At 45.4% G+C, this 15,723-nt stretch overlaps 1 protein-coding gene across 2 annotated transcripts in view; it reads left to right on the top strand.

The window, feature by feature from the left end:
* The first annotated feature begins 8,668 nt into the window (after nt 1-8,668).
* CDH2 (cadherin 2) overlaps nt 8,669-15,723 on the top strand; it is a 121,346-nt gene continuing 114,291 nt past the window's right edge. Inside the window, exon 1 of one of the 2 annotated variants that reach the window (XM_075141929.1) lies at nt 8,669-9,359. In XM_075141929.1, coding sequence (XP_074998030.1) covers nt 9,285-9,359 — 75 coding nt within the window. In that variant the 5' untranslated portion in view covers nt 8,669-9,284. Of the gene's footprint in view, nt 9,360-10,172; nt 10,337-15,723 lie in introns of those variants that run through there. The other variant, XM_075141930.1, reaches the window with a different exon arrangement.

Consider the following 15,723-nt stretch of genomic DNA (forward strand, 5'->3'; position numbering starts at 1 on the left):
TTGTACTTGTTAACATGGGAGCACTGAGTAGGAATCTGGTACGTGTTATCGCTTCCGTTTTTCAAATGACTACAGCTGCTGGTGAAATACAGCATGCAGTTCTAGCACCAATATTTCAAGCAGCATCTTAAAAATTAGTGGGTCAAGGAAGAACTGGAACATTTATTAAATGATTGGGAACTATGTGTTTTAATGAAATACTCAAGGACTTTGATGTAGTTAGCTTAATGAGGAAAAGTTTTGACTTATCAAAGGTAACTGGTCTGTAGTTCCAATACAGGAAACAGACACATGAAAAAGCAACTCTTCAACTTAGTGCTGAAAGAAGTAACAAGAGTGAGTGCCTGGAAATTAGACAAGTTAGATAAATGCAGCCTACTCGTGACATAGACATTTTTAAAGACAAGGGTAACCATCCACTGGAACAACTTAGTACAGGTGACATTAGATTCTCCATCACCAGTATTTTTTAAATGAAAATTGGATTTTTTTTGAAAAAAAAATCTAGTTCAGGCAGCAACTGCTTCAGCAATGTTTTATAACCAATATTGCATCAAAGGTCAGCCTACAGACTTTTTTTCATTTAATCTAGGATATATAACATTTCCAATCTAACAATTTTAAGGTAAATCACAAGCATGCATAAAGTACGCCTGACTACAAACCCTGTGAGGCATATAAGCATTTTCAATATTCATTTGTTTTTCGCCAAAAACTATTCTTGGCTGTGCAATAACTGTGGTGCAATGTAGATACCACTGCAGCATCATCAGACCAGGTAGCAGCAGCACAAAGCTCAGCACTGGATGCAAAACCTTTCTGCAAATCAAAGTGAATACTTGGGTGTTTAGACCATGCTGAGCTCCCTGCTGTTGCCTGCAGCTCAGGAACTGTGAACAGAAGAGGTTATAGCAGCAGCTGATATTGCACCCTCTCTAAAGTGGTTCAAAGAAAGGCCTAGGTGGAAAAAGCGTCTGTGAAGTAAGACTTTCCACAGAACAACCGTATTCATTGGGAAAATTTAACTGTAACAAGACTTGTGGTGGATTCTGTCACTCTAAATCAAACTTCCATGCTTGCCTCAAAACCATCCCCTTGCTCTGCACAAGTTCTTGGCCCTGTTAGGAAAATTACTAGGTAATATTCTTAAGCCTGTGTTTTGATGAGGCCAAAATAAATGATTAAACCCGTCCCTTCTGACTTCAAAAAATATAAAAAAACAGCAGATGTGATCCATTAACAGTGGAGAAAAAGTAAGATTTTATTTTAAAGCCAAAGAACTAAAGTCCTACACTTTATTTAATTAGATAGTTAGTTAGTTTCAGAATCTGCACATGTACTGCATTGTGCTCCTTAACACAGAAACAAATCTGGGGCTACGATTTAAAAAAAAAAAATCCTTAATTTCAACTCCTAAATACTTCTGTTAAGACTCTGGGAAAAAAATGGACAAACTTTCGGACATGATAAGCACTTAGCAACTCCCATTGATCCTAAGGTCAGAAGCAGCAGAGCGGGGTTTATAAGGAGGAATGACGTAGATTTAGGGCTCTGACAAAGGACCCTTGGCTATCTTGCCATGACAGTCGTTACCACCTTAATCCAAACAACCCTCCTGCCCCTTGGCCTCAGAGTCACCATGTTTTTTCTTAATCCACTGCCCAGTAGCTACCTGGGGGCACAGCCCAGGTGTTTAGCTCACACTCTTGATGAGTTTGAACTAAGGCGGTGGACTGCAAACTGGTGAAGAGGGGTACAAGCACGTGTTCCCCTCAGCTCTGGGCATGGAGACCTCTTGGGAAGAAACAAGGTGGGCAGCTGTTAACAGCAGCAAAACAGTGTCACAGGAAAAAGCTTTTTTTTGTTTGAAGAGCTTGGTTTCAGATACAGCCGTGCCCACAGAGATCAGCTTTTCCACAGGACGTGCCTGGTATCGTGAGGACAAAACCCCAAGTCTCCAGGTTTCCAGGGGTCTAATGTAACCAAAGGAGAATATTCTTCCCCTATGAATAAATGTTTAGAGACTTCCTAAAGTTCAGGTTAATGATGCAGTCATGTAAATTCAGATAGCATTTGGGGATATTTTAGACTTGCATTACTGCGAACCAGAAAGAAGATCTCCAAAATGTAATTTCAGAGAAGAAAGCCATTTTGAAGTCCTACTAATGTAAAAAAGATTCAAAAACCAGGAAGATTTTTTTTAATCATCAGATTTCTCTGAAAGAATGTAAAATATTTCTGCATGGCTACTTCATGTGTGTCAAATTTTATCTTGGACTGAATTACTGCAGACGCTTTTAATAAGCGCACTACTATTATTAATCTACTTGTCAATAAAAACAATTTTTCACGTGCTTGAATCCACAGTTTCCTAACTTTCTAAATGCTCTAAACTCCTTGAATCCTTGGAACAGACTATGTAATATATTTATTTTAATCTGCGGTTTTTGGGAACATTGACTGTGATCTAAAACTCAGTTTTCGTAATTGTGTTTTCTCTCCTTGAAGCAGAAAAGGGTATCAACAGCATAACGATTATATTATCATGCTGGGCCATTTTATATTCTACCTTTATGTTTCCTATGGAAAACATAATTATCACTATTATAATCCATGACAAAGGAAGGTATCTATGAAGTGTAACTACAGCTTATATTGACAACAGTTTCTTCACTGCAGGAAGCCATATATTTCTGCTGTTTGGTGACCAAGGAAATCTTAAAGCACTACAATTTTTTTCCCAGTATTGCATCCAAGAGAAGTATTGTCTCAACCTTTTCCTTCAGCTTACCCTTCGATACATCAGTCAGACCCAGCTCCTCCTCCATGCTGTCGGAGCCTTTCAAGGGGAGCAACAAACACATAAAAGCAGACGGTCTCTACCATCTCTCCAGTGCTTAATACAACAGAAAGCATTGGAAACTCCAGAGCAGCTCCTCCAGTCTCCAAATAGGGGATGCTGACTTGTTCTATGAAGATGGCTTGTTTGCAGAATTTTTGCAACACAGCAGTTGTTGGGGGAATAAGAGGTATATTAGATGCAGACAGATCCATCGGGATATAGCTGTGAAACTCTTCTGAACTATAACAACATAATTTTCAGAGCTGTTACAATGCCAGATTTTGGTCAACTCTAACAGCGACTGAAAAAGGCACAACCTAAACCTAAGAACCATGCTCCTCCTAAAGTTAAAGTCTATGCTCCAGAGCCTAGAGTAAAATCCCTCAATGAGATGGTAGTAAGAATTTAATAACAAAAATAAAATGCCATGTTTTCCTTGATCTCATTCTTCAAAAAGGACAAAGGATTTTCCTGAAGTTTTCAAAAAGCACTTGGCTTGAAACAGCCAACCAGCCTAGAGAATTCAACCTTGTTAACAAAAAAAAAAAAGAAATATTATAGTAAGTGAAAATAAGATTTTGGGATAAAAAATATTAGGCAACTCTAACTATGGGTGTTAAAAATTCTGTTTAGTAATGAAAGTGGCAATCCACATGACAGCTCTTACAATTTCATTAAAGCAAATTATTATCCATACTGGTTTACCACAGACAATTAGGGTTCCACTTTCTTAATTTTTATTACCTAGAAGTTAAAAGTAGTAAGATTGGTCTTCTGGAAATTTCCAACGTTTCTTTTTTCTAGGTGTTATATACACACATTTTCAGAGAAGCCAACAGGTTCATTCACACCAGTGAGTTTTGGCTATGGCGAAGGAGGCAGTCTGGGATGCTGCAGACTGCATGAGTCAGAAAAAAGTGAGACTTCTGATCCCAAGACAATAAAATGATTATTTGATTTCAGTGGAAAGCCAGTCAAGAAAAAAGAGATACTTCAAGTCAAATAAGTGAATGATTGGCAAATTAAAAAAAAAAAAAAAGAAAAATTAAAAAAAAAAGAAAACGAAAAAGATTTATTTACTGAAGCTAGCTTTTTAAGAGGCAAGCCCACCTCTTTCTACTGGCCTATTCGATATGAAGCAGTTCTATGAAACTGTAAAACTCTCTTTTGCAGTGATTTGAAATTATCATAGGCCCTTGTTACAAGTCGTCATCCTTTCAGCCCTTTATCACACCATATGATTAAGGCCTTGTTCTGGAAAAGAATTTTTTTTTGTTGAAGATATCTGACTGAATAGACATGCTAGCTGATCAGAAGATCTTTTTCTCTATCTTGATTTTCAATAGAAACTCTCCAGGACAAACAGCTTGCAGGCACTGGGCAGTGATGCTGAATGAGATCCCTGGAAGAACAAATTACAAGCCCTAAGCTTGACTATCATCACACTGAAGGTACAGACATAAAGCCAATTACACAATATGCAAATACATTGTATCACATCTGGATTACATATGCTCAGCTTCTTCTCCATAGAGAAATCCTTTGCAAAAGTTTGTAGCAATTAACAGAAATATAACTATGGTGACAGATACAATTCAGCTATCAGAAAAAGGGAAAAAACATCCTCTGTCCACCAAATCATACATATATATATTCCGTGTACATAGCGATTGAAAGAGATTGATGTTGCCGAGGGTTGCTAAAGCAGAAACAGAACTGCTGTATACAACATTCTTCCATCCTAACCCAGCTGATTTTCAAATTTGAGCAGAAGAGCCTACTAACTGCTGCAGCTGTAGTTACCTTTCCATGTCTTGCATTGCCCTGATGTAAGAAACAGGCTGGAGAAACATGCAGGGCTATGCATGTTAGGTAATGACAGTGCCAGAAAAGCCCATGAGGATAACTTGGTTAAGTTCTGTAACAAATTTCAAGATATATAGCCAAGTAAATATTACTTACTGCTAGGACTGCCTTTTTTTTTTCCCTCTTTCTGAGAGTATTTCCCTAAAAAAAAGGACAATTTGAACTTATGGGTTTTTTAGTTCACATAGGTGATCAGCATGAAAAAGCATATTTAGAAAAAACACTCAGACCAGATAATTCAAAGGGTCATACCTATTTTACTGAACTAAGAGAAAGACAGCAGCACTAGCAACAACATTTTAATTATCCCAATTTTTAAAATATTTAAGCTGTTTTGGCATCTGTGCTGCTCAGTTTTTCTTTCCCACTTGAGGTTATCTACATAAAACTGCATCCTCCCTGGCCATGCATTATTATCTACTTCCTAAACAATCATTTTCAAGTGTTGCCAACGACTAACAATCTTACAATTCAGAAAAATCTCCCCCCCTTAGGAATTTTACATGTGTGAAGTTGCTATATAGAATATACAAATTTGCTTTTTTTCCCGTTGCCTGTCACAGACTACTCAGAATAAGTCTGGGGTCTCAAGGGGTCCACAGAGCCCAAGCTGAAAACCACTGTCCTAAAAAGTTGAATTTTTGGTTTTGTTAGTGCTTCTTCCTCTTCTGTTAAAAGAATATCCTGAGAAATCTTGGTTAGCTGATAGTGTGCGCGGCCTTCATGTCATAGTAAGAAACAACCACTGTTTTTTCCACGATTGTGATGAAGCTCAGTAAGCAGTGAATGCCCTAAGACCCATTAATTAGGTGAGGTTGTTTTTTAACAAATAAAAATATTTCCTCATATATAATGAAGAATACAAGGAAACTGAGTAAACTAATATGCCCTTAGCACTTTTGCGCAGTACATTTATCCTTCCATCTTGTAAATACTTAGGCATAGGAACAGTGGTATGCCTGTGTGCAGTGCAACTCAATTTGCTGAAATCACATGTATAAATGTTTGTCAGACCAAGGCCTAAACTGTCAGTCAAGTGCTTAATTTGCATCATTTGAATTGAGGAGAGTAGTAGTGGCAGTACCTGGCAGATTAAATGTAAGGATAGACCCACAAGGGAAAAGGTCTTTTTTTTTTTTTTCAAAATATTTGAAGCTATAAGCAATCTAGTACGTTCCAAATTGAAAACATTCATTTTTTACAGAATTTTTATGAACGCTAGGAATGAAAATTAATTTGGACAAGTTGAAAGAGAGACTCAACTCCATGACTAACATGGGAATTACCCTAATCCTCTCTTCAACTTAATCATGGAATTTTAACAAGGTTTTTCTGGAAGCCCTTGAGATCTCCTAGGTTGAACACCAACTTATGACCGTTATTTTTATACTACTTAAAACACACCCACTCTGTGGTGGAGTTATGAGATAAACCCTTTGAGTTCTAAATCACTTGTTTGAATCTTGGCCAGAAATTGCCACCATTTGCTGGCTGTTGCATGATATATGTGAAAAGGGTTGATGATCTCAATCTAGTATCAGTTCTAACTCTGAATCTCCAGCTATGCTTACTTATCGCTAGATTGTTTTGGGGATGGGGGGAGAAGGTGTTCTCTTGTGCTTATGCTGCAGATGAGTAGCAAAAGCCCTGAGGAGTCATCCATGTCTGGAAGCAATGCACAAGTTTCTCCTCTGCTCTGCTCTCCCAAGCATATGCCTCTCACCCATAAAGAGATGTGGTGCGGAGATTATACCTTAAAAGATATAACACACCCCTGCTCTCTTCGTTTCTCTTTATCACAGTACCCAGAACTAGGAAAGTCCACGAGCCGGAGGAAACTTTTGTTTATCACTGTGTAAATGAGTGAAGCCAACTGCTTGATAGAAACTTGTTCAAGGCTAAAAGATTCAGTAAAACAGTGTTGGCGAGACCAGTTTTTCTGCCAGTGTTACTATTTCTGCTAAGTAAATTTAAAGGCAGCAGCAGAACAGTAAGAAGCATCAGCCAGAACTCAGATCTGGTAACCTTCCAGATATGCTGCAAAGCTTTTTATTTTTTCAGGCCTTTAGGGATGGATGGGCTGAGGCATATGAGGGGCCAGGCTCATTTAGATGATAGGTAATTACTCTCATTGGACAGTTGGTTTATGGAGTTGTTTATATTGTGTGCTTTGCATTTTGTAGAACACTTTTAAGAGTGAATAAAAGCTCAAATACAGTAATTACTAAATGTTAATATTATGTCTACCTACCAGAAAATACAAATAGAAGTCTGTTACTCGAGGAAAGACACCATTTCATAAGCAAATCCGAGCAAAGACATTAGAATTGCTGAAGAGACCGAACACATGCTCGGTCAGGTGCAAACCTGGGAAACTCTTCCTTGTAACAGGATGTAAACATCAGCTGTGTCCTTCTTGCTTACTTTCCCTCAGTCCTTGGCTAAATTTTAATGCAGAAACTCATTACCAGACCTCGTTTCCCTCATTTATTGTTCTTCACAACTGTTGGCTTCGTACAATTTCATAGGCTACAACTTTAAAGAGGGCGCGGGGGGGGGCTGTTTTTCTAGTTGGGGCTGTTTTTTCTATCTGAGCGTCTCCTCAGCTAAGTCTCATTTGGCTTTTAAGGCTGGCAGGTGGCTGCCGGCCTGCCCGCTGCCCGGGCCCTGCCCTGCCCTGCCCCGCCGAGGCGGTTCCGGCCCCGGCTCCGAAAGGCGCGCATCTCCCCCGCCGCTTCTGGTGTTTTCTCCCTCTCCCTGACTTGGGTAAACAGCTGCATCGCAGCTCGCAAGTGGCCGGTATTTTCAATTTCGAAGCTAATGAAATCAGCACGTACAAGCATGTACTTACCCCGCCTTTCCCCGACAAAATATAAAAGCAAAGCCGCTGTTTCCTTTCAAAACACGAGCATGGCGTTTTGCGTTATTTTCTGAAGCAAGGGAGGGGAAAAAAAAGGCAGAAACGAGTATTTTTCTTGCAAGTTCAAGTGTAAAATAAGATGCTTTAAAATAAATAATGCACCATTTTGAATCAACGCTTCATGGATTGTCTAGGGGCCAATGCCTACAAATCCTCCCCTTATTATGTCCCAGGATGGGAGCTCTGATGCATGGACACAAAACAACTTTGCTCAGTGACCTGTGGGCGAGAGAAAATCCTTGCCAGCTCTGCAAATGACCCAGCAGTGATACTTGCTTCTGTAACTGTTCACTCAGCAACACTCCCCAGTTCCGTTATGCACGCTGACATTTTTGGACCCGCGGGCTGCAGCCCCTGCCAAGCCTTTGAAAACATTTGCTGATAAAATTCAGCAGGTAGTTTGGAAAAAAACGGAGTGAGAGGAGGAGGGCGGGGGGTTAAAAACTGAAGGGAGAAAAGAAAAAAAGAATAAAAAAAAAAAGCTAACCCGCTAAGCAGTAACAGTCGAGCGGAGCTTGCCGCGCCGCCGGCACCCGGGGGGCGGACAGGGGCGTCCCAGGGCCCCCGGGCTGGGCACCCCCCGCGCTTCTCGCTGCATCGACCGTCCCCTACCGAGCACGGCGGGGACGGGTCCTTCCTTCCCCAGCAAGTTCTCTCCTCGCCCCCCAAACAACCGCAGCACACCAAGTTGGTGGGTTGGGATTTATCCCCCCCCACCCCCCTTTAACTGTTGGCGTTGCAGGGTGAATCGGCGTTGCGCCTTGCCCCGCTGCCCCCAGCGCCGGCTCTCTGGGGACTGAGGAAAGGCAGCACTGTTTGCAGGCAGCAGCGAGCCCCGGCGCTCGCCGTGCCGTTCCCATTGGCCGTGCGGCCGACAGGGAGCGACGGGAGGCGGAGGGGGAGCTGCCAGCAGCAGGCAGGCAGGCAGGCAGGCACCGGGCGAGCGCATACAGACAGGCACGGCAGGCAGAGGCTGCTGGGGTATTGTTATCATTGTGCTTCAGCGGAGGGTTTTGCGTGCAGGGGGAGGGGTGGAGGGAGGAGAAGAAAGAGGGAGAGAGAAAGTGCGGGGCGAGCATGCAGCAGGGCTGGGGCCGGAGCAGCGGCGGTGCTGGCGTGCCTGGGCTGAGGCGCTGAGAGGAGCCGCCTGCCCGAGCTCGCTGGGGGGCACCGGCGGGAGGAGCGAGGCGGGCACGATCCAGGCGTGGGGAAGGCAGCCAGCCGAGGGGAGCCGCCGCCGCCGCCGCACCGGCCTCGCAGCAGCAGCAGCGACTACTTCTTTCTTATCTCCCAGCCTTTTGTTCGCCCATCCTCCTCCTCCTCTTCCCTGCCCACCCTCTGCACCGCGGAGGGGGCTCGGCAGAGAGAAAAGCAGCCTGACCCAGAGCTGAGTTTCACCCATCCTCCGCCCCCCTCTCTCTCTCTCCCTCCCCGTCTCTCTCTTCCTTCGCTGCATCGCTGCCCATGAGCTAGAGCGGCAGCCGGCAGCCAGCGCCGCGGCAGCCGGCTCCGGCAGGCGGGGGCAGACGCCGTCCGCAGCCCCCGGCAGCTGCTGCTGCCCGACCCTCCCCGCTGCTCCCCTCGCCCCGCTCCGCGGGCTCCAGCCGCGCTCCGGGACTGCTGGGGGCCGCCCTGCCGCCGCCCCTCCTCGCCTCCATGTGCCGGGTAGCGGGAGCGCCGCCGCGGATCCTGCCGCCGCTGGCGCTGATGCTGCTGGCGGCCCTGCAGCAGGTAAGCACCGCCGGCGGGGAGCGGGGCCGGGCCGCGTCTCTTTGTTCCCCTGCGGGCGGCGGCGCCCGGGGAGGGCGGGAGAGGCGGGGAGGGGGCTCCGCCGCCGAGGTGGGGGTCTCGGGGAGGAGGTAGGGGCAGGCGGCAGCCGCCGGGGTGCCCCGGGCTGGCTTGCGGCCGCTCGCGCGGAGCCACCTGCTCGGGGGCAACCCCGCCGGCCGGCGCCGCGCTCCGGGGAGAGGGGAGCTTGTGCTCGGGGCGGGCTGAGAGAGAGAGGGGGGTCCCCGGGACGTGAGGGGTTCCGGCACCGCTGCTGAGGGGACGCGGATTCCCCCCGTCGCTGCTGGGAGAGCAGGTGCCGGGGGACGGGGGGGGCTGTCCGGTATCCGCTCGGCCGGCCCGAGGACGTGACCTCGGCCCCGCGGTGAGCGCGGGGGACAAAGTACCGGAGTGGGGGGACGGAGCGGACATCACCCTCTCCGCCCCGCGTGGGGAAGGGGGGGCGGGGGTGCCAGAGAGGTGCCGGGTAGGGGGCGGCCCCCGCGCCCCTCTTCAGGCGGCTGGGGGCCCCTGCGGGCCGCGCCTCAGCTACCCCCGGCTCCCGTGCCCGCTAATCCCTTCCCGGGAAGAATTTAATCAGCCGCCGCCTGGCCGCCGGGCTTCCCCACCCCCTGTCGTTAACGGGAATTTCCACTGGGACAGGCTCGGGTTCCGAAGTGTTTAATTTATTATTATCAAAGTCCTGCTGCTGCCTCCCCCCGGCGGCCTCCCCGCCTGCCCCGAGTGGCGGGGTCCCGGGCAGGCAGTCTCGGGACGCGGGGCACCGCCGGGCACCGCCGACCGGGGTGCCCCGGGGCGGGTCTCTCCGTGCAGAAAGTGGGGGTCTGCGGGCCGGCACCCCTGCGAGGGGGCGTCTGAGGCGAGATGGGACTGACGGGACGCTGCGGGGGATGAGAACGGGGACGACAAAATGGATCCCGGTTGGGGCAGCGAGGGCAGCGCCTGCGGGGCGGTGGTTGGGCTGGGCTCCCCTCCGGCGGCGGGGCTGGGACCGGCCTGGGGCGGCGCGGGGTGTCCGGGGCGAGCGGGGACCCGAGTGGATGCCGGGGGTAGGTGGGGAGAGTGGCGGTGGGTCCCCCCCTCCCATTGTGCTCGCTGAGCCCGTATCCGGCGCGGCGCCGGGGGCGGAGAGGGCGGTAAGTCTGAGGGACAGATGGCGCAGATCATCGCCTCTTAATGGTATTTACGGTTGGGGCATTTCTGGCGGGCCGGGGGAGCGGGTTGAGGCCAGGCCGGCGGCGGGGACGGGGTGCCGGGGCGGCCGCGGCCCCCTCCCACCGCGCCTGCAGCGGCTGGCGCAGGGCAGGGGGAGGCGGCGGGCGGCAGCCACTGTCCATGGTGCAGCGCACCCGCTGCCCCCGCCCGCCCCGCCGCCGCCGCAGCGGGGGCAGGAGGAGCCCGCTCGTCCTCCCGCCTGCTCTTCCCCCTCTCTCTGACACTCCCGTCCCCTCACGGGGTCCCCGGGCGGTTGAGTCCTTCCCCGCGGTTTCTAAGCCGCTCTCGGGGGCTGATGGCTTGCACCAGGCGAGCGAGGTGCTGAAACGCTGCTCCACGGCAGCTGGGATTTGTCCCTTGAGCCGCAAGAGGACGCGGGGCTGGCTGGCTGGCTGGCATGGCACGGGGGTGTCCGGCTGGGCATGAGCGTCTTCCCTGTGCAAGCAGCCACCCTGTTCAGAAACTTGTGATATGCCACTTGCAGACTGTTGTTGTCTTGGGTTGGTTTTTGGGTGGTTTTTGTTGTTGTTGTTGGGTTTTGTACTGGTTGATTTTTTTTGGTTGGGTTTGCTTTTTGCCTTTTTTTTCCCTCCTATATCCTAGTATCTCGGCAGATCTGTACGTGCAGCTTTTTTTTTGTTTTTTGCAAGTCTTTACGGTCTGTTTATTGTATGTGCTATGTGCTGTTTATTGTATGTGCTTTCAGCTCTGTTTAGTCTTCCTATCTCAATAAATCTTTAAAGCACAAGTTCTGCAGTAAGCTTTTATTCCATCTTTTTTTCTACCCAGGGCAGGTTTGAAATTAAAGCACAACCTATGAATTAAGGACAGGAACTAGCCGTATTGCTTTTATGTATCACTCAGTGTCACTGGCACGTTACGGTTGGGGAATCCAATTTCCCCCTTGTTTGGGTATCCATTAAATCAGGTTAGGGTTGATTTTTAATAGTGTGTAACAAAATTGGAACTTGGGTATGAAATCAGATTTATAGACCTGTGTCTGTACAACACTTTCATTTTAAAAGCTTTTTCCCCCCCCTTCTTCTTCTTTCATGCATACTGCAAAGAACCCTTACAAGCTAGATGCAGTGCTAACTTTTTTTTTTTCCCCTGTCATCATACCTACTACTCTTAGTTTGTAGAACGTTATCTGTGTCAGGGTCTTTTGAAATGTTGAACCTTTCTACTTACTTTTTTCCTCTCTGCAACACAAGACCTATCTACCTTTATTTTCTGGAGTTATTGATCACTTAATTATTCGTCAGTGATGTAGAAATTACGGAATTACTTGAAAGATCACAACTGGAAGCACGTTTTAAGGCAGATCTGTGGGTGCTGTTTATGTTCAGGAAATAGGGCTTTAGATTTTCGGCAATATGTAACCTGCATGAGATGTAAGAGAATGAAAACTGCACTTTATTTTGCCGGTTAACAGATCAGTATGAGTCTGGAAGTATAATGTGAAAAACCTGACAGAAGAGAGGATTAAAAAAAAGGAGCAAGGCTTGTTTTTCTGGCCAAAACAACAGTTCCGGTTTTTGGAACTGGGATAACAACAGGATTGAAGAAGCAATGGGAAAGCTAGCGTGAGAGTTACATTTACAGGAATAAAACTGCTGTTAGTTAGAAATTATCTGGAAAGGGGAGTAGAAATTAAGTGCTCAAAAAGGGAATTTTTTTTTTTTTTTTCATGTATAAGGTGATTGGATCACTCCGTGGATATTATCCATTTCTAAATCAGAAACAAGTAAACAGTAATGCAGTTTTGGAGCCTTTTGTGCCTAGGTGACTGGTTTGAATTCAAATTACGATGACAGAGGACGTAAGTTATTACTCTCTGCAGGCAGTTTTGGTCTTATTCCAGGTCTTAGCAAATGTATCCAGGTGATAAAGCTACTACCCTAAATGACAGTCCTGTTAAGCTGCCTCTGCTGAGAATCCGGCGATAGCATTTCTTGCCAACTGCACCCCTCTCGTAATCACCCCCAGCAGTAGTCGCTGGCAGAATTGGGGTGAGGCATATTAACGTGGTTTTGTGCAGAAGTGGCAGAGAGATCTCCTTTTGCGGGTGCATCTTCTGTCTCTCATAATTCACCTGTGTCTTAGATTTTTTTTTTTTTTTTAAATCGGTCTATTTTAAGTAGTGTGGTAAATACGTGATTGTATAAGCACAAAAATGAGTTTCAAGGTGTCTCTTTTTAACAAATCAGGCTCCAACATCATTAACTCCTTTCAAAGTGAATTGAATGCATTTTATAACGCGTTTCATAAGCCCCAGAACAGGATAGTTACGTGAGTGGCTCAGCCTTTTTTGGATGTAGATCTTTCTGTTCTGGTTTTGCTTTGTCTTCAAAGAATCTATCTGAAAAGTTAAATGTGGCAGGATATTGCAGCAAAGAGCTCTCTAATCCCTGTCTGTCTGGTCTAGGTGATAGTGATACCACTGACACATCCTCAAAATTCAGATAATTGCGGAACTGAAGAAAAACAAATTAGAAGTATCTCTTTGGATATTAAACTGGATATATTATTTAAATATTTATTTTGTGAAAAAACTTTTTTTTAAAACTACTCTTTACGTTATAGGACAGATAAGGTCATGTAAATCAACGACGAATTTTTGGAATTTATGGTTGGCAAAACAGGAGATAATGTTGTGTATTAAGTAAGTTCTGATTATCTGAGCAGCTGTTGTAGCAAGCTCTGAAATATATATGCTGCTGATGTAACAGAAGGTATATATTGTATTGTCAATTTATGTATTTTTAATAAATGTTATGTGTTTTCTAGAAAGCCTTCTGCTCGCTCTCTTCATGGATAGTATTGCTACCTAGGCATGCAGCTTAATGTGCTAGAACGATGAATGTATAGTTTTTATGCTACCAGTTTTTAAAATACTGCCCAAAGTGATCATATTTTTGAACTACATCTCGTCAAGGGTGTGTAACTCAAAAACTTCTGATACATTGTTTTTCTTTCTGCTCCCAGAAATTGGAGGAGCTCCCGTAAATGTCACGGGAAGAGCCCTTGTCGTGTCCCATCTTAATTAGTTTCAATGATGCCTTTACGTCAATAATTTCATTTATGAGTTTTTTTTAAATAACTGAACACTGTAACACATAAGACAATTTGGTTGTGACAGAAGTGCATGTGTGTATTTAAAAATAGCTCGAGGAAGTTGTGAGTAAAGTTATTCTTACTCAATACAGACAGTCTTGCGTAAGGGACTTTTTGTCCTGTGGTAAGGAGCAGGAATTGTTGAGTGGCTTTTCTTGCCTGAGTAAGAGGATCATTTACCAGTTAAACTCTCTTTCTGTCTCTCACTGTTTTTGTAAATGCTTTTTTAGGTTAACAAAAAAAAAAGTTTAGAAAACTTACAGTAGTTTCAGTAGTTCACCAGCGCTCCCATTAGGATGAGAATTTAATTTATTTCAAACAATGTTACACATACAAAACACGAGTCCGGTCCCCAAAGACTATGCAACCTCTAATGTTCCCTGGCGTTTTTATTTTAAATTGCTTTTTGTTATAAAGCATAAGAGGAACTCGTAGCGTCCTTACGGAATAGCCCGTGTACTTCCACTAACCCAGTGGCACTTGTTGTGCATAAGATGCAATGAGACTTATCAGGGGTGGAGAGTGATGAAAGCGGAAGGAACACTTAATGTCTTTTGCAATAGCAATTATCAATTATGATAGCACTTCTCACCTACCACTGAACTGAGACTCACTGGTTGGCCGAATTAATCCTGGCATACGTAGAGTGAGTCTTGAGAGGAAAAAAGGTGTTGTACGTTATTGCAGGGTGAGTTTAGGGAGGATCTGTATTTTGCCAAACAAACGGTTTGTAGTTTGTGAGTGATCTGAAAGGGACCTTTTTCACCTGGGTGTCAGGCCGTGCTGCTGTTCACCTTGAGAGGTATATAACCAAATCTGCGTGATTCATCATTTGATTTGATCCTGCAGTTCTCACTGAAAGATCATGGGAGCGCCGTCTGAATCAAGAGGGGAAATTAGACTTTCTATTTTTAAATGGCTTATGAAAACAGATACGGGATCAGCAGCTTCCAAGATGGAAGGTATATCGCTGCCAAATCTTTTCAACGTTTCACTTAAACTATTTGGTTTTAGTCAGTATTCGTGTATTTAATTAAATATCATGTTTCCAAAAGGCACGTTTGTCCTCTCCTCTAGGCACTCCTTGGCATATTTAAAAAATATATTTTTACCAACAGATTCCTCTAGGAACTCCTTCATTCCTTATAATTAGCATATAATTATCACCCAGCAGCTGAAGACATAGTTAAAATTTTGTGATCCCCCAAAAGAGTTCTTCCAGATAGGCCTTGCAAGGCCTCCCCCGAAGGTCGGGAAGACGCAGCATCCTCCTGTAAGCATTAGCAGCCGTTTTCATGAGCGGAGATGTTCAACATGAGCAATGCAATGGCTATTATCAAATCAGAGAGAGGAGGTTTCCTCTCTTAAAGAAATGAGGATATATAGTCAAACATAGGGCTGATTTGTTTGGGTGGGTGTTTGTTTTTTTTTTCCCCCCCCTGTATTAGAAAATGTGACTTACAGAAATTCCATTTGGCTTTGTTATTGCAGTTGAAATTTTAAGACGTTCTTCTCTGATAGGAGCCGTGGCTTGTCTGGAGAAGCACGCATCTTGGAAGATGCAGCACTCCATGTTCTCCCAGTTGGGGGAAGGGGAAAGTCCAAATCAGGTTACGGCTTTGTGCTATGTGGGATATACCAAATAAATGTCTTTGCCTTTAATAAAGCAAATGAACATTGGCTCTCAGTTGGGGTTAACAGAAAAGGCTACAAACATGGTTTGTGAGACTCTAATTTGTAAAGCTATGGTAACCTGTGGTGGCTTAAGGCAACTCACTTTAAACCAGATGGTAACATAAAAGTTGCAGATCCTGTTATTTTGGGGAAGCGTTTGAGAGCTTTAAGGGTTGGTTTAAGAAGCTGTATTTTCTGATCTAAAATCTCCTGGTTCATGAAGTAGAGCACTAATTAGAAGTGAAGATGGCATAACGAAAGCCCTTTCTGCTGTAACTGAATGACCTCTGGGAGGAGGTAG

Source organism: Calonectris borealis, chromosome 2 (assembly GCF_964195595.1).
Source record: "Calonectris borealis chromosome 2, bCalBor7.hap1.2, whole genome shotgun sequence".
Classification (NCBI taxonomy): Eukaryota; Metazoa; Chordata; class Aves; order Procellariiformes; family Procellariidae; genus Calonectris; species Calonectris borealis.